The sequence below is a fragment of the Telopea speciosissima genome, chromosome 3 (assembly GCF_018873765.1).
Source record: "Telopea speciosissima isolate NSW1024214 ecotype Mountain lineage chromosome 3, Tspe_v1, whole genome shotgun sequence".
Classification (NCBI taxonomy): domain Eukaryota; kingdom Viridiplantae; phylum Streptophyta; class Magnoliopsida; order Proteales; family Proteaceae; genus Telopea; species Telopea speciosissima.
In genome coordinates this window covers 23434029-23460903 of record NC_057918.1, presented here as the reverse complement: position 1 = coordinate 23460903, position 26875 = coordinate 23434029, and the positions used below count along the sequence as shown (strand labels likewise).

At 41.1% G+C, this 26875-nt stretch overlaps 1 protein-coding gene across 1 annotated transcript in view; it reads left to right on the top strand.

Annotated features, from left to right (window-relative positions):
• LOC122654991 (O-fucosyltransferase 9) overlaps positions 1-26875 on the top strand; it is a gene marked incomplete at its 5' end in the record, with an annotated part of 50086 nt that overhangs the window by 11104 nt on the left and 12107 nt on the right. Inside the window, 3 exons of the mRNA XM_043849245.1 lie at positions 5495-5571; positions 16571-16659; positions 25931-26128. Of these exons, the coding sequence (XP_043705180.1) occupies positions 5495-5571; positions 16571-16659; positions 25931-26128 (364 nt within the window). The remainder of the gene's footprint in view (positions 1-5494; positions 5572-16570; positions 16660-25930; positions 26129-26875) is intronic.

Below are 26875 nucleotides of genomic sequence, written 5' to 3'. Positions count from 1 at the left end.
GTACAGTAACCTGTGGTTGATTTTCGATCATGAGAGCCAGCCCAGTCTGAGTCAGTGTAGGCCTCAATCTGGAGATGGTTATGACAAGATAATAAAACTCCTTTACCAGGGGCAGACTTCAAGTATCTCAAAATTCGGAACACTGCTTCCAGATGGTTAGACCGAGGGTCATGCATAAATTGACTAATAAGGCTCACAGCATAGGCAATGTCAGGCCTAGTGTGAGATAAATAAATGAGACGCCCGACTAACCGCTGATATCTCCCCTTGTCCACTGGTTCCCCATCAGTGTCTCGAAAACGAGCATTAGGCTCTATGGGAGTATCCACAGGAGAACAGCCTAGCATGCCAGTTCTGAAAGAAGATCTACAGTATACTTGCGTTGAGATAAAAATAGCCCTTAGGAAGAATGGGCTACTTCAATCCCTAGAAAATAGCGAAGTATGCCTAGATCCTTGACCTCAAATTCCTTGGCCAAATAAGTCTTCAACTTGGAAATTTCAGCAGGGTTATTTCCAGTTACAACTATATCATCAACATATACGATGAGAAGAGTAATGATGCTGCCCGTCTTCTTGATAAACAAGGTGTGATCTGCATTGCTTTGTTTATACCCAAATGTCACCATGGCCTTCTGAAAGCGACCAAACCATGCACGTGGTGACTGTTTCAGACCATACAAAGCCCGTTTAAGTTTACACACCTTGGCTTGAGTTGCAGCAGATGAGAATTCAGGAGGAATATCCATATATACTTCTTTCCTCTAATTCACCATGGAGGAAAGCATTTTTAACATCAAGTTGTTGTAGACTCCATCCCAGGTTCACAGCACAAGAGAGAATAACCATGATAGTGTTCATTTTGGCAACCGGTGCAAAAGTCTCCAATTAGTCTATCCCATATGTTTGTGTAAACCCGCGAGCAACCAGCCTTGCTTTAAAGCGGTCAATAGTTTTTATCAGCTTTTTGTTTAATTATAAAGACCCACTTGTAGCCCACAGTCTTCTTTTGTGGTGGAAGAGTAACAAGATCCCATGTACCATTCTTCTTAAGAGCTTGCATTTCTTCGACCATGGCCTCTTTCTGCCTAACATCTGCAAATGCCTCCTGCCAAGTCTGTGGTATGGAAACAGAAGATAAAGAGGAAACAAAAGCATGGAATGAGGGGGACAAAGATTCATACGAAACAACCTGAGAGATTGGATGTTGCATACAAGATCTTTTTCCCTTCCTAAGGGTAATGGGTAAATAAAGTGATGGATCAGATATAATAGGAGAGGAATGTGAATATGGAGGATCAGAAATATTACCAGAGGAAGTCTCATTTAGTCTTGGTTCAGAGGACAACTCTTGGTTCGCTAATGCTGCAGTGGTGGGCTGTATTTGCCCCTTTTTCTTTCGATAATACTGCTGCTTAAAGTCTTTCTCTGGCTGAACCCGCTGCTGCTCCCCCTGGACATCATCATCTTCTAAAGGTACATGATAATCATCAATGGACTCATGGAGGGAAGGAGGAATATGAATTGGCACATCTTCTAGAGTAGGTGTAGACTCCCCCTGAAGAGGTGCCGAAGAGGGAAAGAAAACCACCTCATGAAAAACAACATCCATGGAAACGAAAACACGACGAGAGGATGGATGATAACATTTATACCCTTTTTGGGTGGGAGAATAACCAATAAAAATACAGCGGAGACCGCGAGGATCAAGCTTACCATGGGCATAGTGGTCACGAACAAAACAAACACATCCAAAAATCTTTGGAGGAATAATGTAAGAAGAAGAACCCTTTAAAAGATCAAGAGGAGATTTATAGTCAAGGATCCGAGAGGGCATTCTATTAATAAGATAAGCTGCTGTTAAAACAGCTTCGCCCCAAAAATGAGAAGAAACATGCATTTCAAACATAATGGAGCGAGCTACATCAAGAAGATGCCTATTTTTCGTTCAGCCACTCCATTTTGAGGTGGAGTGTCAATGCAACTAGTCTGATGAATAATCCCTTGAGTAGCAAGAAATAATTGGAATGCCCGGTCTAAATATTCACGACCATTGTCACTCTAAAGAGTTTGAATGGTAGTTTGAAACTGAGTTTTAACCATGCTATAAAAAACCTTAAAAGAGGAAAACACTTCACTTTTGTGCCGCATTAAATAAACCCAAGTGATGCGTGTGTGACAATCAATAAATGTGACAAACCACTTAAAACCAAAAATAGAGGATGTGCGTGAGGGACCCCAAACATCAGAATGAATCATAGAAAAAGGTTTGGAACATCTTTTATTTGAACTAGAATAAATAGAACGAGTTTGTTTTGCAAAAACACAGGCCTCACATAATAAAGTTTGAGGATTACAATGCTGAAATAAACCAGGAAAATCTTAGCTAATGTTCCTAAAGGTGGATGTCACAATCGACGATGCCAACGATGTAATTCGGATAAATGATGGTCGTGAAGTAGCGAGAAGAGCCTTTCCAGATTTGCGCAGCAGCAGACTAGAGATAAGATCATCGTCGAGCAAATAAAGTCCACCACGCATTTTACCAGCTCCAATCGTTCTCCCTGTCCCCAAGTCCTGAAAGACACACTGAGAAGGATAAAAAACAGCTTTACAATTGAGATCAGATGTTAAACTACTGATAGAAAGCAAATTTGAAGTTAACTTTGGGACATGCAAGACAGAGGACAAAGATAAAGAAGGAGAACAATGGACAGCACCCTTCCCTGATACAGAGGAAAGAGAGCCATCGGCTATTTTGATTTTATCTTTGCCTGAAGGAGGAGAATAACGAAAAAATAAATTTGATGTACCAGTCATGTGATCAGTGGCTCCGGAATCGATTATCCAAGGATGAGATAATGTCGAATCACATTGACCAGCAAAAGAAATACCTGGTTGGGAGAAAACAAGGTTGGATTCAGAAGAGGGAACCACAGTCGAGGTAGAGGCAGATGTAGATGGAGATGTGAGAGACCAAAGGTTGGTCATCATACGATGAAATACAGGAAGTTCCTCTACAGAAAGAGTGGCATTAGGGGCTGTTTCAGTAGCTTCAGAAAGGTTGGCCTGTGCACCACCACGATTACCACGGCCACCACGGCCACGACCACGACCATAAGAAGAATCAGATGGCTGACCATGCAATTTCCAGCAAAAATCCACAGTATGTCGTTCTTTTCCACAATGGGTACATTTAAGAGGTTCCTTCTTAGACGAGGAATGTGTACCAGTATTAGAAGAACCACCCCCAGAAGTTGTTAAAGCTGATCTCTCTGGCTGTGCAGGTGGTAACATAGTGGAACGACGAGTATCCTCTAACTGTATCATAGAGTAGGCTTGCTCCAAATTGGGAAAAGGGGAATGATTCAAAACTTGAGATCGAAGCTGATCATACTCCACATTAAGTCCAGTCAAAAAAGTATAAACTCTGAATTTTGTAATATCGGAAGGACAAACAAGTTGAAAGTTGTCATAGTAATCAAGCTCTTGCCATAGACTACGGAGTTCAGAGTAGTATTGTGGCAAAGTAAGTTCACCCTGTTTAGTGGCATGGATTTTTCTTTGAATATCATAAACTTGTGCATCATTCCCTACCTGGGAGTATGTATCTTTAGCTGCCTTCCAGATTTTGGCGGCTGTATCAATCAGTACATAGCCACGGGCAATGGATGGAGTCATAGCACTTAGAAGAAAGGACATAACCAGGGAGTTATTGGAACTCCACTTATCTTGTAATGGACCAGCATCACGTGGCTTAACAGTAGTCCCATATATATAGCCCTTATAACCCCTTGAATCAATGGAGAGAAACACTGATGTAGACCAGAGTAAATAATTTGTACCATTGAGCTTCACAGGGCTGACAGGAAAGGAGGGATAATCATGATGATTCCCTTGTGTGACAGGTGGGCCAGTGGATACCACAGTAGATTCTTCTGAATCAGGCATACTGATGAGGCTATCAATCAACAATTAAGAGTCCAAAATACAGAGATGGTGTTCCAGAAAAATTGCAGATAGGAAATCTTGCAAAAATAGTCTCGGTTCTGTTGAAGAAGACCTGATTCCTTGTGGTTGCGATCTTAGAGTGCAGAAATCTGATGGAAAAAAAAAATTTAGATGAAGACCAGAAGAGACCTGGAGTGCCGAGAACCAAAAAAAAATCAGAACTGTTGTGACTGATGAATATCGAGTTCAAAAAAATTCTGCAGATGTTCAATCTTCAAAAACTGATTCTGCAGATGTTCAATCTTCAAAAAACTGATTTTGCAGATCTCCAATCTTCAAAAAACTGATCTCAATTTGTATGGAGATCATAAAAAAAAGTGGAAAGAAAATGGAGGTAAAGGCTAGGGCAAGTACTAGATCATATTAGATCACCTCCAAGTACCGCCCCCATGGGAGAGTAGAGACCTTAGGAGAAGAGAGTCTCGGTTTGTAGAGGTAGGTTTAGGGTTTTAAGAAGGCTAGGTTAATCGATCTAAGAGAGATCGATCTTGAAGAAGGCAGAGATGGAAGAAGGAGGGAGATCGATTTGAATTTAGGAAATTATTTCTCAGGTATCGATAGTAGCTTTGATACCATGAAGAAACAATTGAATGGAATGGCTTATCAATGTGATAGCCCTCCACGATTTATTTATAATAGGTCTGGAGAAAATTCCAGAATATAAGAATTACAATAATACCCCAATATGGAAAAACAACTAGAACATAAACTACCCCATGGGTCGACCATATATCATGGGTCAACCCATGTTACAATAATACCCATATTCCAACAGTTACGGTGGCTGCTGCGCTCGAGTTTGATACTGTTCCAGTTGCTGTTGCTGCAAAAACACGGTTCATTAGAGTTTTGTCAAGACGACTCTTGGTTTCTTGGGTTGTATTGATCCATATCGACAGTCTTGGTTTGATACAACTCGAGATTTTTTTTTTGTTTATTGATAATGTATTGTATCGGTAACCTTGAAATCCGATACGCATCCGGCCCCCACACCCGATATTTATCAAGACTGAATATACTGGTAGAAACTTGTGGAACTGGTAGTTAGAATCTGTAGTGGCAGTATAGTAGTAGGAAAATCCAATCGAGAACCATGGGAATTTGTTATTTCTTTATCTCTAGGAATAATTCTAGTCACAACTCTAAAACTAATGAAAGAATCATAAACAAAAGGATATTTTGTCTTCCACGTTTGCATCCCATCAGTTTTAGCTTAAAGTGCTACTCTCAAGCTGATTGTGGGGATATATCTCTGCATGATAAAAATTGAACTTATTATGATTTATCTTCATGTCATTTGCAGTAGTAGCTGGAATATTTATTGCAACTGTATCAAGTCTCCTGTAGGAGCTGGAAGCCTGGAATATTGACTGTAATTGACATTCATGCTTCTAAATAGCCACACTGTATTTTTAATTAGTCAAATAATTATTTTTGTTTCAATCTCTTGATTCTTAATGAATTTTTGTTCCTTCTGCTTTTAGGTTTCTCGGAATTGCCAACATCAAATGGCTTCCTTATTATTGAAGCAAATGGTGGTTTGAATCAACAACGTCTATCTGTATGTTCTACTTGTAATAATAAAATTGGTATTTGGGTCTTGATCTTCAGAGGATTTTATATTCTGTTTCTAGTTTTTATTTGTCTGCTTTTCTGGCTTTTGTGTTTTGATGATGTTTCATAATTTCCATTATATGGCTGATAATATAATACAGCTTCTTCATTACACAGGGTCATACACAATCTGCAGGGGAGTGCTAGAATTTCTGTCAGGTTATTGTGTCTTGACCATGGTTTAGAATTTCCATTTTGCAGTCAATACCATACGATGTGTTTCTGTTTTCATAACCACAGGGTTTTGAGATGCCTGTGGTGGCATTCATGCATTGTTAAGAGTTTCCTCAATATTTCTTCAGCCTATTCATATTATATAGAGCAGTGATTGGATCACTGAGGTACAAGCATTGAGAAAATAGTGAAGCCATGAAGACATGCAGCAACAAGCATGAATACACATGTGACATGTATTTGAGTGAAAAATGAACTGTGTACTGCAGATCATGCTATAAAAGGCTTTGGGGGATGTGACTAGACTGAAGCAACATTTGGCACTTTTGGGGGGGGGGGGGGGAAGTGATAGGTGCATTTGAGTCCCAAAGATACAATGGAGATAATTCACATATACTGAGGTGAAGTAAGAAGGCCAAGAAGAACAACAACATAGCCTTATCCCAACTAAATGAGGTCAGCCACATGGATCCTTGCTCTCCAATCAGCTCTATTTGAAGTCATACATGAGACAAGGCCTAAGCTAAGCATGTCTTTCCTCACCACTTTTCCTATGGTTAATTTAGGCCTGCCCTTGGCTCTTTTAGTTCCCTCAATCTGAATCTAATCACTCCCTCATACTAGGGCATCCCAAGGCTTCTGTTGGACAAGGCCATGCCACCTCAAACGACTCTCTCTAAGCTTATCATGAATCAGAGCTACTCCCGACCTACTTCTAATATGGTCGTTCCTTGCTTTATCCTTCCTATCCATCCTAGTGTGGCTAAAGTTACACACCATATATCCCGTCTTAGTTCCACTTGTCTTTTGACCTTTTGATTCCAAAGCAGATCTCTTTTTTTTTTTTTTTTTTACCTGGGACCCGGGTGAGCCCCTAGCATTTTATTGATCACCAAAAAAGAATCAAAGAATACACGGGGGGGACATTCTGCCTTACCCCAGCCCTTGAAACTGGACTCTCATAGTCTAAAATCCACTCAAAGCCCATACAAAGTGAGTCAAGAGAGCAAACCTATCTCCTAAGGACTGGCAGCCCTGCCTTGTCCTCCCTAAGGATCTCCCGAAGCTTACCTGTGGGAATATAATCCTGATGGAAGGTGCAAGACAAGCCCGAGTCGCAGGCTAGATTAGCTAGCCAGTCAGCCGCCCTATTACTTTCCCGGAAAGCGAAGGCCACAGAGGTCCGGCCATTAGCAATGAAAGACAAAATCTCCTGGAACCAGTACCAGCCCTTCCACAAGTTGCACCTTTTCTGAGTAATCATTCTGACTGTGGAAGCGGAGTCCGAGTTAACCACCACATCATTGTAGCCTAAGGCCTGGCAAAGGGTTAAGCCATCTCTCAAGGCTCTTAGCTCAGCAATCGAATTCGTACAGATACCGTAGAAGTTAGAGAAGGCTGCCAAGGCTTCTCCCCTCGAGTTCCGAATAACACCCCCACCCCCTCCTGAGCCGGGGTTTCCCCTGCAGGTGCCATCCACATTGAGCTTAACTGAGGCAAAAGGGGGACACCAATACACCGGGGTGGGGCGGGAAAGCCTAGGTGTTGGGGCCCCTAGGCCAGAACACTGAAGAATCAAGCTGTTTCTGACCGAACCTTGTCTACCTAGCTTGGGAGGGAGCTGAACCTCCTTAACCCAGGCTTTAATGCACTCAATCACTGAATTAGCAGTGCGTCGCTTTTCCCCATGCCTTATAAAGTTCCTCTCCTTCCAAAGCTCCCAAACTATCAGGGAAGGGAGGATGCCAGTAATAAAAGCACAGGCACTGCTATAGCTAGCTGACTCATGCCAAAGTCTAAAGCGACCACGGACCTCCTGAGAAGGGATCGCAGGGATGTCAAAAAGCCTAGAGAAGTACCACCAGACCTTGGCAGCCATTCCACCAGACACAAGGCAATGGTCAGAGGTCTCACTCCTAGGATCCCCACAACAGTTGTATTTGGAAGCCAACGGAATGCCCACTGACATTAAGGAATCATCTGTGGGGATCTTCCCATTAAGAAGCTGCCAAGAGAAGAACGCCACCTTCATGGGAACCGCCTGGTTCCAAAGCCACCTCGCATAAGGAATCACTGTAGAAACACTCCTCACTTCATTCCAGGCCGTTTTGGTAGTGAAGTTTCTATCAGAAGAGGGGGTCCAAGCGAGCACATCACATCTATTAGAGGGAGCAAACTTAAGGAGGAGAACGCTATCCCTGGCATTCTCTGAGTCAATGACATCAAGAATCTCTTGCCTCCAAGCCCCGTCCTCCCCCAAGGCATCCTTGACTCTCAAGTCGAGATCCACCTGCAGCGCGTTGTCAACATGGTTTAGAAGAGGGCCAAAACCCGTCCAATTATCCAGCCAAAAGGTGATGTTACCCGAGCCAAGCAGCCATCTTGACCTGTGAAGCAGAAAATCCTTGTAGGCCAAAGTATTACGGCAGGATTTCAAACCCAATCCTTGACCACCAGCCAGCACAGCATGTGAATTCCTAAAGAACTTTGCCTTGAAGAACTCACTCCAAAGGGAGCACTCAGTGAAAACTTTCCAAAGGCCCTTAAGACGAAGCGAGAGACCCAACATCTTCCAGCAGCCGAACTCCCAAGCCCCCTTCATGAAAGGGCCTGCAGACCTTCCGCCAGCACACCCAATGTCTTCGCTTCCCCCACTCAGAACAGCCCCAGAGGAAATCAGCAAAAATCCCATAGAGCCTTTTAAGAACAGCCTTAGGAGGACAAATTGTTGCTAGAATATGTATGGGAATAGAGGCGAGTACATGCTTTAGGAGTGTAATCCGACCTCCAGCAGAGAGTAGCCTTCCCTTCCAGCCTGCCACTTTGTTTCTTATTTTTTCAACTAGATCATCAAAAAAGCAAATTTTAAGCCTACCTGCATACAGAGGAGCTCTCAAGTAGGTGATGGGGAGCGTCTTTCTAGGGAAATCTGTTACCGCCCCGATCATATTGGCCCTTGTCAAGGAGGCCTTGCTACCCAACACAAAACAACTTTTTTGCCTGTTCACCAGCTGCCCTGAGAAACCTTCATATCTGCCTATAAACCCCATAATTTGCTTGAGCGAGTTCTTCAGATCCCTGGTGAAGATAATGGTGTCATCTGCAAAAAGGCTATGCAAAATTCCAGGGCATCCCCTTGGCAGCCTATAGTAAGAAGCGTGCCCCTCCATGAATAGGTTTTTGATGCCCCTGCTTAACACTTCCTCCGCTAAAATAAAAAGGGCTGGAGACAACGGATCCCCCTGCCTCACCCCCCTAGAGGACTTGAAAAAACCGGACTGACTGCCACCCAACACAATAGAGAACTAACAATTCTCCATCGCCTTCTTGATCAAGCTGATCCACGCCTCACAAAAGCCAAACTTAGAGATGACAAGCCAAAGAAAACCCCATTCTAACCGGTCATAGGCCTTGGCCACATCAAGCTTGAGGATCACATTACCCCCTCGAGTCTTCCTGTTAAGGTCCTGAACGACCTCCTGGAGAATGGAGATACTGTCATGGATGCACCTGCCTTCCACAAAAGCACCCTGTTCTGCGTCCACAAGAGACGGAAGCAACCCCGCTAGCCTAGAGACAATAATCTTGGCAATAATCTTATAAGAAAAGTTACAAAGACTAATAAGGCGGAGATCAGCCATTACCTCAGGGTTCTCCTTCTTGGGGATGAGCGCGAGATTAGCTGAAGTGTAGCTTCTAGGGAGGGCCCCACCCTCGAAGAAATCCACTACTGCTGCCCAGACATGAGAGCCAACCACCTCCCAGCAAGCTGTGAAGAAATACCTTGAAGAGCCATCGGGACCTGGCGCACTGTCACAAGATAAAGAGAAAACAACCTTCTTTATCTCCTCCAAGGAAGGTAAAAGCAACAGGTCAGCATTCTCATCCTCCGTTACAACGGTGGGAATCAACGCCAAAAGCTCTTCGTCTACCAGACTGCCCTGAGAAGCAAAAAGATCTGAGAAGTAACACACCACCTCAGCCTGTACCCCATCAGGGTCGCAGATCCATTCCCCGTCCTCCCCTTTAATCTTATCTACTCTGGCCTGTCTTCTTCTGACATTAACCATGGAATGGAAAAATTTAGTGTTACGATCCCCCTCCTTAAGCTAGGTGACTCTGGACTTTTGTTTCCAGAAAATTTCCTCCTGAAGAAGCACTCCTTCCAAGATATTCCTGGCCTCCACAAGCTCCTCCTTAACCCCCTCACTAGGGCTCTGATCATAGGTAACCTCCAATCTGCAAACAGAATCTTCAGCATCCTTAACCTTCTGATGAACATTCCCAAAGACCTCCCTGTTCCACTTCCGGAGAGCCCCCCGAAGTCTCTTTAGTTTCAAGAACAGGACAAGGAGTGGGGAGCCAGCCACCGGTTCCTCCCAAACACCCTTGACAAACTCAATGAAATTTGGATGGAGCAACCACATTTGCTGAAATTTAAAGGTGGTGGCTGGACGGTTGCAAACTGCAGAAAACGCGAGCCATAGAGGAGCGTGGTCTGAACACGTCCTGTTTAGATGTGACACCTCACACCTTGGAAAGGCTGCCAACCATGCTGGATTCACCAAGAAACGATCCAATATGGCCATTACTCTACCCGCACCCGTGCGATTGTTTGTCCAAGTGAACATGTTACCTGCATAGCCCGCATCCACAAGGCCCGCATCACTCACAAAGCTACCGAACTCATCCAGCGATAACAAGCAAGCAGGGCTGCCCCCTATTTTCTCCGTGGGAGACACCACTGCATTAAAATCCCCTCCCACCGACCAAGGGAGTGAGTTGGAAGAAAAAAATCTAACCAGTCTCTCCCACACCTCCCTCCTTTCTATCACTGAGCAGAGCCCATGAGCAAAAGCGAGTGCAAAAGTCCTTGCACTGACATCAACGCACTTCAAAGTCACAAATTGTCGGTGCTCCTCCAACACAGAGATCTGTACCGAAGTTCTCCAAAACACCCAGATACGCTCACTAGTGTACATCGAGTCCAAACCAATTCGCCTTAAGACCACCCGTGCCTTGGAGACTTGTGCCTTAGGTTCTGCAATAGCCACTATGTCCACCTTATGCATATTAATAAGAGTTTTCAACCGCCTAGTAGTAGGCTTATTCCCAATTCCGCGGGCATTCCAAAATAAACAACTCATGTAGGAAAATTCCAAGAGGGCCCTAGCGATCTCATCGATCTTGTAACACGCCGCGAGGGTCCCTCTTTAGCCGGTCTCCCCCTTTTGCTCTCCCTGATTTTCTTCCTTTTGTAGACATGGGCAGCACTTAGAAAGAGCGCCCGAGAAGTCTGCCTCCTCCTTCCATGAGGACCTGCCGGCAGCGAGGCAGTGGGATCCTCCCTCATCCTGTCCAGCGTTCTGCGTATCCGACCTTCAATAGCAGCATTAAATCTCCTAAAGCTTTCCAGCAACGCATCTCGGCCTAGGGGAGGACTCTCCGATCTGCTAGGCACATGGTAGTCATCCTTAGCTCTAACCCCAATGGCCGCGCCTTCAAAGAAAGGGGAGCGATCATTGGATAAGGACTGAGAGCAGCTAGCTGAGACGACGCCCTCAGCAGCCTCAAAAGTAACCAAATCCCACCCTTGAATACCAGGCGCCTCGTGCGCTACAGCCCTGCTTGCACCAGCCTGATCCGGAGGTGCTATCCTCCCAGAAGAAACTTCACCCTCTTCTAAAGTCTGCGAAAGGTCCTCTGTAATCGAGAGAACTTCAGTATGAGAGACCCCCTGCCCCAAACCAGTCACCAAGCCACAATTCTGTTCCAATGGAGCATCCATACCCAAGCCCGAGCCTGCGGCCTCAACGCAACAGTCCCTACCAGCCAAGTCCAACGACAGAGAAGCACCCGCCAGCGCAGGAAAACCTGCAGGTTCTTCGATTGGATCCTCACAATTCGCCTGCGCACCGGAGGCCACGCTATGCCCCCCAGTAGGTTCTTGCCTCCTTGAAGAAACTTGCCTCCCTGTGGATTTCCAATGCCCTCGACGACGAGTCGTAGGCTGATCGCGACTTGCCGCTGCAACCAAAACCCCTGCAACACGGGAGGTACCTTCACCTCTCGGAATAAACACCCCATCTCTGTTACGAACCCCATCGCTGCACTGAACATCATCCCTGAAACGAAGCCCAGGCTGTCCTCCGTTACTAGGCGCCGCTGGGCAGTTTTGAATAGGAGCCTCAGGCCCTCCCGCAGCGACAGGTATCTCTGCGCCTCCCTTCCTCCTCAGCTGCCTCCTACAACCCTCTTGCGAATGGCCGATCTTTGAGCATGAAACACAGTTAGGGGGCAACCGTTCATAAACTACCTTTTGGTGGAAACCTTCAGAGCCACATCCCACCCATACCCTTGAAGGTAAGGTATTCCTGAGGTCAACCTCAACACAGAATCTGGCCTCCACTGTACGGGAGCAGTTTGCCACTGCCCCGTCCACCTTGAGAAACCTTCCGATCGTGCCAGCAATGGAAACTAGGAAGTTTCCTTGGTAAAAGTTGATTGGGAGCCCAAGCAGGGACACCCAGACAGGGGCGAGTGGTGACTCCCAGCCGGAGACAAACCCAGAAGACCAGCGCATGAAACGCAAACGAAATCCTTGTATGAAGATCTGCTCTTTCAGCCACACTTTGACGAAATCTGCCGGCGTCGAGAATCGTAGGAGAACGTGACGTGGATCCAAAGTGGAAATCGCGACTTCCCCCTGAAGGAAGAAATTCTTCGTTAGGTAAGCCTTTATCACATAGAGAGAAGGCCTGCCATGGCTGCATTTGGCGATTAAAGAAGACTCAAAGGCTTTCTCTGATCTCTCGACCTCTTCCCTAATGAAAAAGACTGCGGGTTCTCCAAAGTGGGAGGAAGGCGACTTGACCTCGACAGCGATACGAGGAGGAGCCAAGGACCGCAACAACACAGCAGCAAAGGAAGCAGTGGACCCACCTCCAAGAGAACCACGAAGGGGAGGATCGGGGGGGGGCGCTCCTCCCGAGGGGGAGGGACCGCCATAGCCAAAACCCACGCAGAAAGCGACAAACCTAGAATGCGCCACCAGAGCCTAACGTGCGCACCCCTGTTTCAAATAACATGGAACGATTGCCAAAGTTGATCTCCATAGCTCCAACTTGGCGTTAATCCCTACTTTTGTCTCATCCACCAAGACAATAGGACAGAAGCAGGGATTAATGCCAAGTTGGAGCAGTAAGAAGGCCAAGGCAACTAGGAAAAATGAACGGAAGCATTACATTAGAGAAAAGGATGTACTGGACAGTTGAATTTGATGAACATGGAGGTTTTGAATTTGAGTAGGTGGTCAGTTGACAAATCTACAGCTCTCCTTCTTCTATCCTGATCATCCTCGATGCAACTGAACTTTGAGTAGTTCTCCCTCTCTACATTGCCCCTGCATGGTGTCGTTTTTCTATACTCATCCTCCTCATCCTCTGAATTCTCTCTCAGATCCATCCTTCTGATTATTTCACTAATTCCTACATTTACCTTGGCCTTGTTACCTGCATCTAAGAGTTTTTTGCATCATCACCATCATCTACTTCAACATATAAGTGCACCTTTTACTTCTCCATCTAAAATTAAGGATAAGGATGCAATCTAGGTCATAATGAGACACTCCTTTGGTTTCATTCAGAAAGGTAGAGGATAGGACCCAAAAAAAAAAGTTGATTATTCAAGTATTCCAATCTGCGAGGAAAAATGGGAGAAAGAAAGGCATGGATATTATATAGTATATATTTATCTATATTGAATTGCAGATAGATCAATGATAGAATTATTTGTGACTTGGACCAAATAATGGCCCTCCAATAGAGATGAAAGAAGATAAGTGAAATGTTTCTTCAATCTAGTCACACTCACTCCCCTCCCCCCACCCCAAAAAAAAAATAAAAAAATAAAAAAATATATATATATAATATAATATAAAGTGCATTGCTAGAAATGGTAGATTCATCTGCATTTGCATTCAGTCATACACAATATACATTTCTTGAATTTTTAAATTTAAATAACATAAATTTTCTCAAAACAAGAAACTAAATTCCTTAGTCTAAACGATAGGAAAAACAAAGATTGATCTAGATCTGCATATCCCAAATTCCAACCTATGGATTTCTTGCACAATGTCTTAAGGAATGGGATATAACGAAAGAAAATGCTTCTCTTGATCTGAATAATCCCACATCCATAACAAATCTCTCTCTCTGAGTTTGAATTGCGGATTTACAGGAGAAAATCAAGCATTAAATTCTTCGTGTGAGTTGCATGCCAGAAAATGAGGATTTAAAGTGGAACAGAGCCCAAAATAGTGATAAGTTTTTCTTCCCTTGAGCTTAATTTCAAATGCTCAGAGTTGAGTAGGATCTTTCACATCATTTGATAATTGGCAAACGATTGTTCAATGCTGAGTAATACTAGAGAGTAACATGTGATACAATCCTGGTGATGCAGAACGATTCCATGGTCTCAAATTCAACCGGAGAGACCACGGAAAGGGCAGCCCATCACACCAATTAATGGGCTAGTAGCCCACTGGGTCTTAGAGCCAAGCCAACCAGCTGGTCCAGCCCCCTGCAGCTGGAAATTTTCTTGTTGGAATTAATTGAGTAGCAAGTTTTGTATTTTGTCTTAAGTTTGTTTCCTTTTTTAAGCTGAAGTCATTATTTGTCTTTATGTGTTAGTTTTAGTTGCTTAGCAACCATTATGTAATAGCTTGGAGATTAAGTTATTACTTTTGTTGTATTTCCTTATTTTTAGAAGTTAAGTCTTATATATTGTAATGGACTTAAGGTCCTCCCCCCACGAATTAATGAAGAAGTTGATGTGTGCTTTGCGCAATGCTATTGTCCTGTGTGAGAGGCTGGAGGTGTGATACCTTGGGTGAGATACCCATCTATCCCTGTTTCTTCCCTCTTCTCTTACTATCGATTCTCAGTCCTCAGCACTACAACTCTGTCCAACTGAAGTCAATCGAACCACTGTTTTAAGTTTCTGAATAGGTTCCAGAAATCCCTGTTGACCCTCTCAGTAACTGCCATTATTACCTGCTGATTAAGGTGGGGTTTCAGACCCTGCTATACTGATTTCTGGAGAGTTTCTGCCTGTTTCTGGAAGCCCTCTGATCATCTCCCAAGTTGCTGATCTGTTGGGGCCTATCTTTTGGGATTCAGACCACCATCCAAGGAGGCTCACTCGACCAGCTTTTAGAGGTGACCTGAGTTCAGATCTGAGAGAGAAAAAAATCTCCCAAATCAGTGTTGCGGCTGGGTTGTTCTTCAGGAGTTCTCTGCTGCAACTTCAAGGGCCTGAATCTTAGCAACCACCCACTGGAATTGAGAGCATGGTTCAAAAACTTGTCTCGACCAGCCATCTCGACCAGGTCGAGATTCTCGAGATCTAGCTAAGAGTTTTTTTTTGGGTTTCGGAATGATGTTTTGGTGGGCAGTTGGCCATAGTTGGCCATAGTTGGCTCCGAAACTTTAAGAAAGCTTGTTTTAGGCTTAATAAACATATTTAAGTCTTCAAATTGAAAAAAAACCCAATTTGGTGTTTTGGATTTGCACCCTTGGTTGGCAGTAAAGGCCAACTCCTTAATGTAATATTGCCTATTCTACACTTTGTTTGAATGATATGAGACATAATTGGCAAGTAAAACAAGTAAATTATGCAATAATGGATGAAGACACATAATATTGAATAATTATTTAAGAAATTGTTAAAAGACTTAAAGTTTCTACTACAAACCACAAGATACAGTGAAGTGTTCACAATGCATATTACATAGACACCCAACCCAAGTGTAATGAATAACACATAAGTCATAGACACCTTACTACCCTAGTCTTCCACATCTCAACTCCCAAGTCCCAACAATACAATACTATGAGTACTAAGGAGGTCAAGATACTTGAAATATTCGAAATTTTGGTCGAGTTATTCGAAACTGTGCATATTTTGCTTCTCGTATGACATCTAGTCTCGAGAAGCTCGAGATATCGAGATCTCGCCGAGTTTTGAACTATGATTGAGAGATATTTGGAGTACAGGCTGCACAACATCTCCTTATTGAGGCTTACACTCGACCTGACTTTGGCTGGATCTGGTTATCTATGCTAAGTTTCTATTTTCATTTTCTTACCAAATCTCATCTCTAGCCATCAACTGAGCCTGAATTTTGGAGGACTGATTCACTATACTATTCTGTCCATTCGATGGTAATTCTCTCACTAATCCATTGATTGTTTGTCGTATTTTAATTTCAAGTTTTAATCCGGAATATAGTCTCTGTTTTGAGCCTGCGACAGCCGACAGCAACAATAGGCTGCTGCCTAGGTTACCTGTAGTTGGGATTATTTGTTATGTATTGTGGGATACTGTTGGGAGTTTAAAGGTCATTATAACCTATTGTTTATAAGTCTGAGCTTAGTTTTCTGTTACTGTTACAAGTCAGAAACCAGTACCTATGTTTGGCTGTAATTGTGATCCTGCTTGGGATAAGGTTAGTTCTTACCTAGCATTTGATACCAATCCTTAAAAGTATGGTTTGTTATCTTTTGTTATTTTATTCACTTGGTCAACCTATTGAGGGCCCCACTTGAATTGATGGAGTACAAGTTAAATATCTGAGATTTTTTCAGAGTAAAATTAGCTTCTGTGGGAAAGGTGCAGCCAATACTGATTTTCTTATATTATATGAGTGTCCAGATGGATTTAATCCAAGAGCATCCAGTTCATCCAACTCATGTTTGTATTTGATACAGATATGTGATGCAGTGGCTGTGGCAAGGTTATTGAACGCTACACTTGTTACCCCAATGTTTCATTTTAATAGTGTTTGGCAGGATTCCAGGTGGGACTTCATGCTAATTTTGTTATATATATATATATATATAGTTGTGCAATTGTTTATATTCTTGCCTCTTTTGCTATAAGCATATTTTTGCTAGATCATAATATGTTTTGCTGAAGCTTCAACTATCTGCTTGCTCTACCCATATATTCAACATAAATTTGAGTTGTAAGCATGCTGATTTCGTTGACTTTACTTATTGATTACTGACATGTGGCTAGATATTGTTGTAGATATTGATAATCTTAGAAATTCTATGATCATCTACTTGATTTGGTAGAACTGGAAATGGGGCTAGGGTTGGTCAATTTGGAAGAAATTCCTGCCTGGGTCAATTGGTATAGTTATCCAATCAATTTAGCTACCTATGACGTGGAAACATTACTTATATTTTGTGACAAAGCAAAATTAAGAAAACCAGCAAAGGAGAAGAGAGAAGAGAATAGAACAAAGAAGAACACTACCAAATGGAAGAGAATAGAGAGCTGTCCAATCTGTAGGTATGCCTTTTATATATAAATATTAAAATAAAAATTACAACAAAATCCCTATCTTATCTGTTTTTACCAAGTTTCTAAAACTCCGGTTTCGACCATATGGTCGAAATTGGTTGAACCTGTGATTTTTTCCCAGCCAATTCGAGTTGGTGGTTTTGAGGCCTATAAATGCTTTTTCTGATCTGAATTTTTTTGTTATAAGCCTATTTTTGACATTTTAAACACAATGCATGAACTATTTTCACAAAATGGTACTTGTGGTTTTTGACCCAAGTTTGATAGTGTATATTGTTCTTGGACATGGCTGGAAACCAGGATAGACACTTATTTATGTCAAATATCATATCAGTAAATGGTTTTATATTTGAATCCAATAAAAATAGTTAAAAAAGATCAAATTCTAAAAGGATAAAAGGCAACCCCCCATAGTTCAAGAACAAAAGCTGGATTTTCGACGGTCGGTGAAATTTTCAACTTTCTAATGTTGAGGTTTTTCTCAAATCTAAAATTTTCTAAATCTTAGTATGGGAAAACATTGCTAAAAACCAAAAGTGCGGTAAAATATTCTATTGCTTTGATGTTTAAAAAAGTATTTTCATTCAGACCGATTTTGACAGCATTCGCGCATACCAAATTAAGTTTGACCGAAAACATAACTCCATCAATATAAATAAGATTTAAGCAATCTTGGATTTGTTGGAAAGCTTGACCGAATAAAACATAACTCCATCAATATGAATCAAATTTAAGCAATCTTGGATTTGTTGGAAAGCTTGACCGAATAAACATAACCCATCAATATAAATCGAAACATAACTCCATCAATATAAATCAAATTTAAGATTTAAGCAATCTTGGATTTGTTGGAAACTGCTTCAATATAAATCGACAATTGTTTGAAGCTTAAAATAAAACATAATTCCATCAATATGAATCAAATTTAAGCAATCTTGGATTTGTTGGAAAGCTTGACCGAATGAAACATAACTCCATCAATATAAATCAGATTTACGCAATCTTGGATTTGTTGGAAAGCTTGACCAAATGAAAATATTTTTTTAGACATCAAAGCAATTGAATATTTTACCGCACTTTTGGTTTTTAGCAATGTTTTACCATATTAAGATTTATGAAATTTTTAGATTTGAGAAAAACCCCAGCATTAGAAAGTTGAAAATTTCACCGATCGCCAAAAATCCAGTTTTTGTTTTTGAACTGGGGGGTTGACGTTTTATCTTTTTGGAATTTTATTTTTTAACTATTTTTATTGGATCTTATGTATGAATAATATCTTAAGTAAATGAAATACCAAATATAAAGACATTTACTTAAAATGATATTAGGCATAAATAAGTCTTTGTCCTGGTTTCCAGCCAGGTTTCCTCAAGTTTCGATGGGAATAAGTGACACTTATATAGGCAACGAATACCCTGTACTTTTTAAACTCCCTCCTTAACTCGACTTAGCTTCTTTCGAAACCGAGATATCTCGGTGGTTTCGGTTGCTTTCGGCTGAGATCTCTTCCCATGGTTTTTACACATAAGACCAAACTATTAAGAAACCATTACAAAATACCCCTATGGTATAACATAATGCTTTATTTATTAACACTCCTCCTCAAGCTGGAGCATATACATCTCCTACGATCCAGATTGAAACAGCCATAACATAAATAACCAGCAAAACCAGACTAAAGAAATATGTCAGAAGTAGGCCAGTGGATAGCAACCACACCCAGTTATGTAGCAAACAAAAGAACAGTAGGAAGAAGAATATTCCAGTCTCAGCACCAAATTAAACATAAATAGATCAGACCAGCTTAGATCTGGTCAGAGATACCAGCTGCCATTAGCAGCAACAGCGAGAAATCTTTGGTAATAAGAAATCCATATAGCAATGAACAATACAATTGACAGAAAATACCAGCCGCAGACCAAAAAATAGAAGCAGGTCAAAAAACATGAACAGTACAGAAAATATCAGCAGTAGAAGACGAAGAACTCATTGCTACAGGCCAGAAAATCTTCAATAAGAACTTAGACAGATAGAAATCTTCAATAAGAATAAATCCAATTAGAGAGAAATGTCCATGTTGCTGGTTGTATATGCAATACTGCACTAGTTTGTACCACCTCGGTAATGGATCCAGTGTTTGCCCTGGCTCGACCTTGGCTGGAGCCCCTTCTGGTGTAACTTCTTAAAAACTAGGATGAGAGGCATTCCTAAGTCTGTGAACTGCCTTCTTTGCATTGTGCTATTGTAGTAGTGCTCTGTTCAATCATAAAAGGGGCTCCGGTAGTTGGGGCCACCATGTTAACCTCGGCATTCTTGCTCTGGAGAAATCTTCTTAACTCCCAACATCTCAATACTCATCATGTGTAGCAATACATGTGGACAAATAATGCAAAAGAGAAAAATAAGGAGGACACTTTCACTCCCAGCATCATATCACAGCAACAACCGGGATCAACGTAAAAAACCATGTCATATAGAAAGAGCAGAAGCAACAATTAAGATCCCAGATAGGCCAGATTGAAATAAATCTGAGCAGAGAAAATAAACACTAACACAGAAGTTGTAGGAACCATTAATAAAGGATATCAAATCTCAGACTTAGATCTAATATCAGTAGCAACTACAGGACGGACAGACTATTGAACACCTCAGGACATCAATCAGGCCTGGGCAGGAAGATAGTAATCTCAGATCTGATCATTGATATCACAAACATTATTCTAAGAAGAAAATATTTTTAAAGATATTGCAGACAACAAGCTGATCATGTTGCAGGAGAGTAGAATTAGCAATTTGAATCAATAAAGAGCCAATAATTTGTATGATTTGACACCACAGCAGATCACAAGATACCAGACATATATACTATAATGCAGATCAAAAGAATGTTCTGCTATGGTGGGCTTAAGAGAGAGAATAAGAGAAGAAGAAAGAGAAGCTAAGGGGCTGTTCCTATTGGACCGGGTGGCAACCCAAGAGGGGGTGAATTGGGTATTGCAGAATATATTAATCAATTACAAACATTACCCAAATAAAACTTAAGAGTTCAAACAAAATACAAACTTCCAAATGGAAGCAATAGAACTTGTTAGAACTCAACACCCATTCAATACAATGTTAAGGGAATATAATAGCAATAGAGACACAAACATTTATAATGGTTCGTCAACCTTTCCTACATCCACTCCAAGAAGTTCCTCACTGCTTGCGTTTCCACTATTTGATTACTTCAACGACTAGTAATCAAACCATACAAGGTAGTCTTATATGGCTCACTATGCAACCACTAGTTGTTTTCCGGGCTCACAACTAACCCAATGGTTTTTCGTGTTCACAATCAAACCTAATGGTTTTGCAGTTCACCATCAAACCCCGTGGGTGTTTCTCGCCGGTTCACACCAAACGTGAGTGTTTGAAGGGTCACACTTAACCTTTACAATCTCCATTTAAAGGAGGTGTTGAGTTATTCAACCCAACCAATCAATGCCTCTAAAATGCAGATATACAAATACATGCTCATTACATATCCCTCCATGTAGGGTGATAAACAGTTAAAACACAAAAAGTATTCCTCTCTAAGATGAATATACAAATACAACTATAAGCAGAGGTACTTTACCTCTCACAGGTGTATCTTCCATTGAAGCTTGTGCGGATTTGCTCTTCAATCTTCTCCTCAAGATACCTTGCTTGATTTCTCCAACATAAGCTTATGGGTGTTCTTGAGATCCTTCAAGCTTGACCCTCATGTCTTTCACAATATCACCCAAAGGGTGTTGCCATAAATGCACAAAACTTTTCCAAGACTGAAATGATATGCCAACGAGTGTAGGACTCTTATGTCAAACCCCCTTAGGCTTCCCTTATTTATAGGAGAAAAATGGGTATAAACTATGCCCAAAAAGAAGGCCCGACGGTCTTAAAAATGGTCGCAAATATAGCTGTTTTATAACCATTGCTACAGTACCAGATTGTCGCCGGCTGGTCGATTGCCTGACCCTTGCCCGGTATTTTGAACATTACTCATTCTGCATAGCCAGGATTGACCTGATTCTTTTTTTTTTTTGGTTTTAAATTACTCACATAGATTTGAAAAAAAAAAACTTTCATGCTTTGGCCAAAGTTCAATTTGAACTTCACGACCACTAAAAATCACCTTGAAGTCGCGGGATTTGCAGAGACAGGGTGCAGAGCAGAATTCCTCTCGGGTTGCATCAACTGATTGGGAATCGGCTAGTTGGTTGGATCAGATGGGTCTGAAACCTGTTCTGCTGATAGAACAAGTCTGCAAAAATTGAACTGAATAAGATTGTAATTTTCTGAAGAGTTCTACTACAACAAGGACTGCTAAAAAAAGGTTCAGATTTGCAGAAAACAACCGGAAATTCAGAGGGGGCAACAACAGAATCATATAAAGGATATATGTGAGAACTGTTGGTGGGAACCCGATTTCATAGCAGAAAACTTGGATAGGATATCTCTTGCATTTGAAATCACCGTACAAAAAAAACATTAATCAATAGGGAAGGAAACGGGTTACCTAAGAACCGCAAGTGTAGTTCCTCCTGATAATAGCTCTTGGATTTGATGTCTTCAACTCTTGAATGGATTGGAAACACCATTGCTTGCTCGCACAAAAATTTCTTTCTCACTCTAGGGTTTCTCAAACCCTAATTCACTAAAGCACACCAAAGGAGAGAGGCAGAGAAAAACAAGCTAAGGGAGGGGGGGAGAGCCAAAAACATGAATGGGGCCCTTGCTTGCTTTTATAAAAACCCATAAAGGTTGCCTTGTTTGACTGAAATTGGGATTCCCTAATCCTACTTGCCTTATGTGTAAAAGATATGGAAGTTTCCTATTCCTAGCTTGCTACTAAAAGAGGGATGAGGTAGAATAAAAAAGGATATAATATTTGGCATAATTATCTTATCTCTACTTTAATCTTATTAAAGTTATGGAAAGATAATTCCTAGCTAAATAATTTAAACCGTAAATTTCCCATAAATTATTTAATGCATTTATACTCCTTTATTGCAAAATTACCCGTCCACCAAACAATATCACATAGTAAATTATAGGGCGGCATGTAAATAAAATACTGCCAAACCCCAGTTCATTGTGCATGTCTGTTTCACAGATTTTGTGATTGTGATCAAACCCAAAATCATTTTGAAACAACTTTCAAATATTAATGTAGATAAATTTATATGAGATAAATTTTTTTTGTAAACAATTAACAAAACGTAGCATTGGATCCAGATTTCCGTCCGATTAAACACAAACATTCTCTCTCCTCGATATTCCTCCAAAGGGTAGTGAATTTTGTGTTGAGCATCTCTTTCATTCACGACACATTGATATATGGTTTGAAAGGCATCAACCATTGTTGCGTCGAAATCCGTGATGCAATGCCACAATGATAAGGATCTCTCATGTCCAAGGGTCAACTATAATGTTACTAATGAATATCTTGTTCGTCTACATCTGGTAGTAACACATGCAAGATTCTCACGTGATTCAATTCATTACACATACCATATGTGTACTCACATCTATGTCCTAGAAGTAACATTCCTAGTAGGGCTGCAACAGGATTGGGTTGGGCTGTGCCATTAAAAACCCCAGCCCAACCTTGAGTCCCCTTAGTTGGACCCAAGCCCGACCTGGCCCTGACTCAGGGTCAGAAAAATCCAACCCTATGCCTACCCTCAGGGTCGGGCCGAGCTGACCCTGACCATGGGGGGGAAGGAAGATGCATGGTATGGACAGGGTCGGGTTGGGCTGGTCTGGGCTCAGCCCGATGCCTCAACCCTAATCCGGTCCGGCCTTGACTGAGGGCCGGAAATTCCCAACCCTGATCCGCCCTCAGGCCCAAGGTACTAAAACTCGGGTCTCGGTGCCAACTCGACTCTTGGAAAAACCGAGACGAGTCGAGATCTCGCCGAGTTGGTGCATTTTTTTTTTTTCAACTCGAAGCCTCAACTTTGGGTCAACCCGAGATCTGGACCCGAGATCCGAGATCTCGCCGAGATATGTCGAGTTTTGTCCAATTAGGTAAGGTATTTAAGTGGTAGGTGGGTTAAAATAATGGGTCGAAACCGAGATCCAACCGAGATCCAAGATCTAGCCGAGATATTGCACTTTTGAGATTCGCAGGCAATTTCGTCTCGAGATTTCGAAAATCCGAGAAACTCGGCGAGATCTCGGCGAGATCTCGAACCTTGCCCAGGCCCTATTCGGGCATAGGGCGGCCTCGGGTCGTCAGGGGCCAAACTTGCACTCCTAATTCCTAGTAACACATAACGCAATGACCATATGAATAGGGTGTCTAGCCCTATACCTAGTCGAGAACGTTTTAGATGAAAACTTAATGGCAATCTTTTAAGTCTGTTAATAATATATCATGCATAAAAATTAACACAAATTAAAATTTGGGTTTGATAGACACATGATTCCAACAAGAACATCTTACGTTCATATGTCAACATCACAGATCAGGGTTCTAAATTTCGGTTTCGACCAGCCTGAAACCAAGATTGGTTGAAAGTGGTCGAAACCTGGGATATTTTCCCAGCCAACTTGAGTTGGCGATTTCGAGGCCCAGAAATGCTTTTTTTTGCTCTGGTTTTTTCTATACACATAACGCAATGATCATATAAATAGGTGTTCAACCCTATCCCTAGTCGAGAATGTTTTAGGTGAAAACTTAATGGCAATCTTTTAAGTATATTAATAATATATCATGTATAAAAATTAAAACAAATTAATTTAACTAATTAAAATTCGGGTTTGATGGACACATAATTCCAACAAGAACATCTTACCTTCATATGTCAACACCACAGATCAGGGTTCTAAATCTCGGTGTCAACGAGCCTAAAACCAAGATTGGTTGAAACTGGTCGAAACCCGGATTTTTTTCCAGCCAACTCAAGTTGGCGGTTTTAGGCCCAGAAATGCTTTTTTTTGCTCTGGTTTTTTCTATACAGCTTATTTTTGACATTCGAAACACAATACATGAACTATTTTTCAAAAAAAAAAAAAAAACTCAAAATAGTACTTGTGGTTATTGACCCAAGTTTATTAGTGTACGCACAATGTACTATGAGTCATAGTTGTCAAGGGCGACGCTTGTTTATGCCAAATATCATTTAAGTAAATGTTTTTATATTTCATTTACTTAAGATATTATTCATAAATAAGCAAATACCCCATATTTGAATCCAATAAAAAAAGTTAAAAATCAAATTCCAAAGGGATAAAAAGTCAACCCCCTAAGTTCAAGAACAAAAACTGGATTTTCGGCCGTAGGTAAGATTTTCAACTTTTAAATGTTGGGTTCCCCCCCCCCCCAAAATCTAAAAATACCATAAATCTTAACATGGTAAAACATTTCTAAAAACCAAAAGTGCGGTAAAATATTCATTTGATATCAAAATATTTTCATTCAGAGCGCTTTTGACAGCATTTGTGCACCCCAAAGAAGGTATAATCGAAACATAACTCCGTCCATATAAAAATATTACTTAAATGATATTTGGCATAAATAAGTGCCTGTCCTGATTCCGAGCGAGGTTTCCTCAAGTTTCGATGGGAAAAGTTAATTAAATAGGTGTTCAGGTTGAAATTACCGAAATATGGACTGTTTCGGTCGAAACTTGGTCAAAACAGGTTGAAATCATGAATTTTTTGAACTCCCAGCATTTCTTGTCTCAGACTCCTGCGAAGACGAGACATCTTGGTCGAAACTTGAAGTTGCGACCAAGATTGTTTTCCATGCCATTGTTAAGAATCTTCATAGCCACATGCACAGACACTGTTCATTGTGCTGTTCATGCTACTGTTCATGGTAGCAGATCACACGATCTGATTTACACAACTTCACCATCAATCCCTTCTTTTTGTTGTAATTAACAAGGGAACACAACAACCACACTAGCAGCAATAACCATTGCTGACAGCACGAGTCTTAGACTGAGGAGAACCTCAAACCAGATTCAGTAGAACAGAACGAAGAAGAAAAAAAATGCTGACTAATATTGCTCTGATACCATGTTTCTAGAAAAAAAGAGCGTCTCAGGGGAAAATGTATGCAGCCTTACCCACGCTTCACGGAGAGGCTGTTTCCATGTTTAGAACTTGCAACCTAATGGTTGTGCCAAGGCTCGCCCACTTATACCATGTTACTAGATCAGAACAATATTCAAAGGTAATCAGGACCAAAAGAAGAATAATAAAGAAGGAAGAAAATAGAAAATTGGGGAGAACAGAATGCAGATTGATAGGGTTCGGAATGCCCTAATCGACTGCTAAAACATTATTTATACAACAACAACAACTCAACCTTATCCCAACTAAATGAGGTCGGCTACATGGATCCTTGCCCTCCAATCAGCCCTATTCGAGGTCATGTACTAAAACATGATTTATAAGATATAAAAATTTGTAATTACAAGTAGCACCCCTGACATGACTATTCGCATGTAAGGCCTTGTCAATATATATATTTCTTAACATGTCCATTGCAGTCAAGTGCTTGTAGTTTGAATAATATATAATAATGTGAAAAGAGATTGTCAGGTCAGTTTGTCTCCTTTTTCGATGTTAGTCATCTCAAGCACAAGTGAATCATTACTTTTGTTCTTTTTTAAGATCGAACTGTCAAGAAACGACACATTCCTTTTTAATTTACTGTCATATTTCTACTGCAAAATATTGGAAACAATAACCTTTTTTTTTTCAATTACAATTTTCTGCAGCAAGTTTGGAGACATATTTGATGAGGAGTTCTTTATATCTGCACTCAGAAATCATGTTAAAGTAATGAAGGAGGTCCCAGAAGATATACTTCAGCGGTTCGACAACAATATAAGCAATATTGTCAATTTGAGAGTTAAAGCATGGTCTAGTCCAACGTACTATCTGCAAAAGGTCCTTCCAAAGCTGTTGCAGATGGGGTATTACATTCATTCTTTTCATTCACATTATTGTTTCTTGATTTGTTCGTCTTCTAACAAAACAACACTGGAAGTCATTATAACCAGTCCTAACCAGCTGTTACGTGCTTTTATTTGAACTTTTTTGACAAGTGGTTGTCCTTTTTATTTTTTTGGTTATTTAAATATCAACTGCCTTGAATGACAGATCTAGAACCCTATGGACTTAAATGTCATCCAAATCTTTATTATCATATTGGAGTTTAATACTGTTTAGAAGATTATTTCCTGAGGGGAAATAAGTCTTTTCCTAGAGTTGAGTACTGTCAAATTATATCCTTTTGTGAAGCTTCTATTTTATCCATGTTGTGGATGTATTTGCCTCCATTTCTTATCTCCTTTATCTCTTAAGATATGGTGGTTCAACACCAAACAAAAAAACCCTTAAAATATTGATCTTCACTTAAGAAGCGGGGGGAGGGGGAGAGGGAGGAAAGGAGAAGGAAAGAAAAATTGTGTTATGTGATTATGTGTTGCAACTCTTATTTAAGGGATTTGTTCTTTTAAGTGCGACTACAAATGAACTGTATTAAACCATCTCAATTATCAAGTTTGAGTGCTAAAGCTGCATCCTTTATTGGGAACCTTTAGTTTGGTCAAGTACTGTTTTGGTTCCTTCCATTATTTTATTTTCTAATCTTCTCTTGTTGGACGACTAATTTGTAGTAAATCTGAACACTATATAGGGCAGAGCAGAGAAAAGAAAGG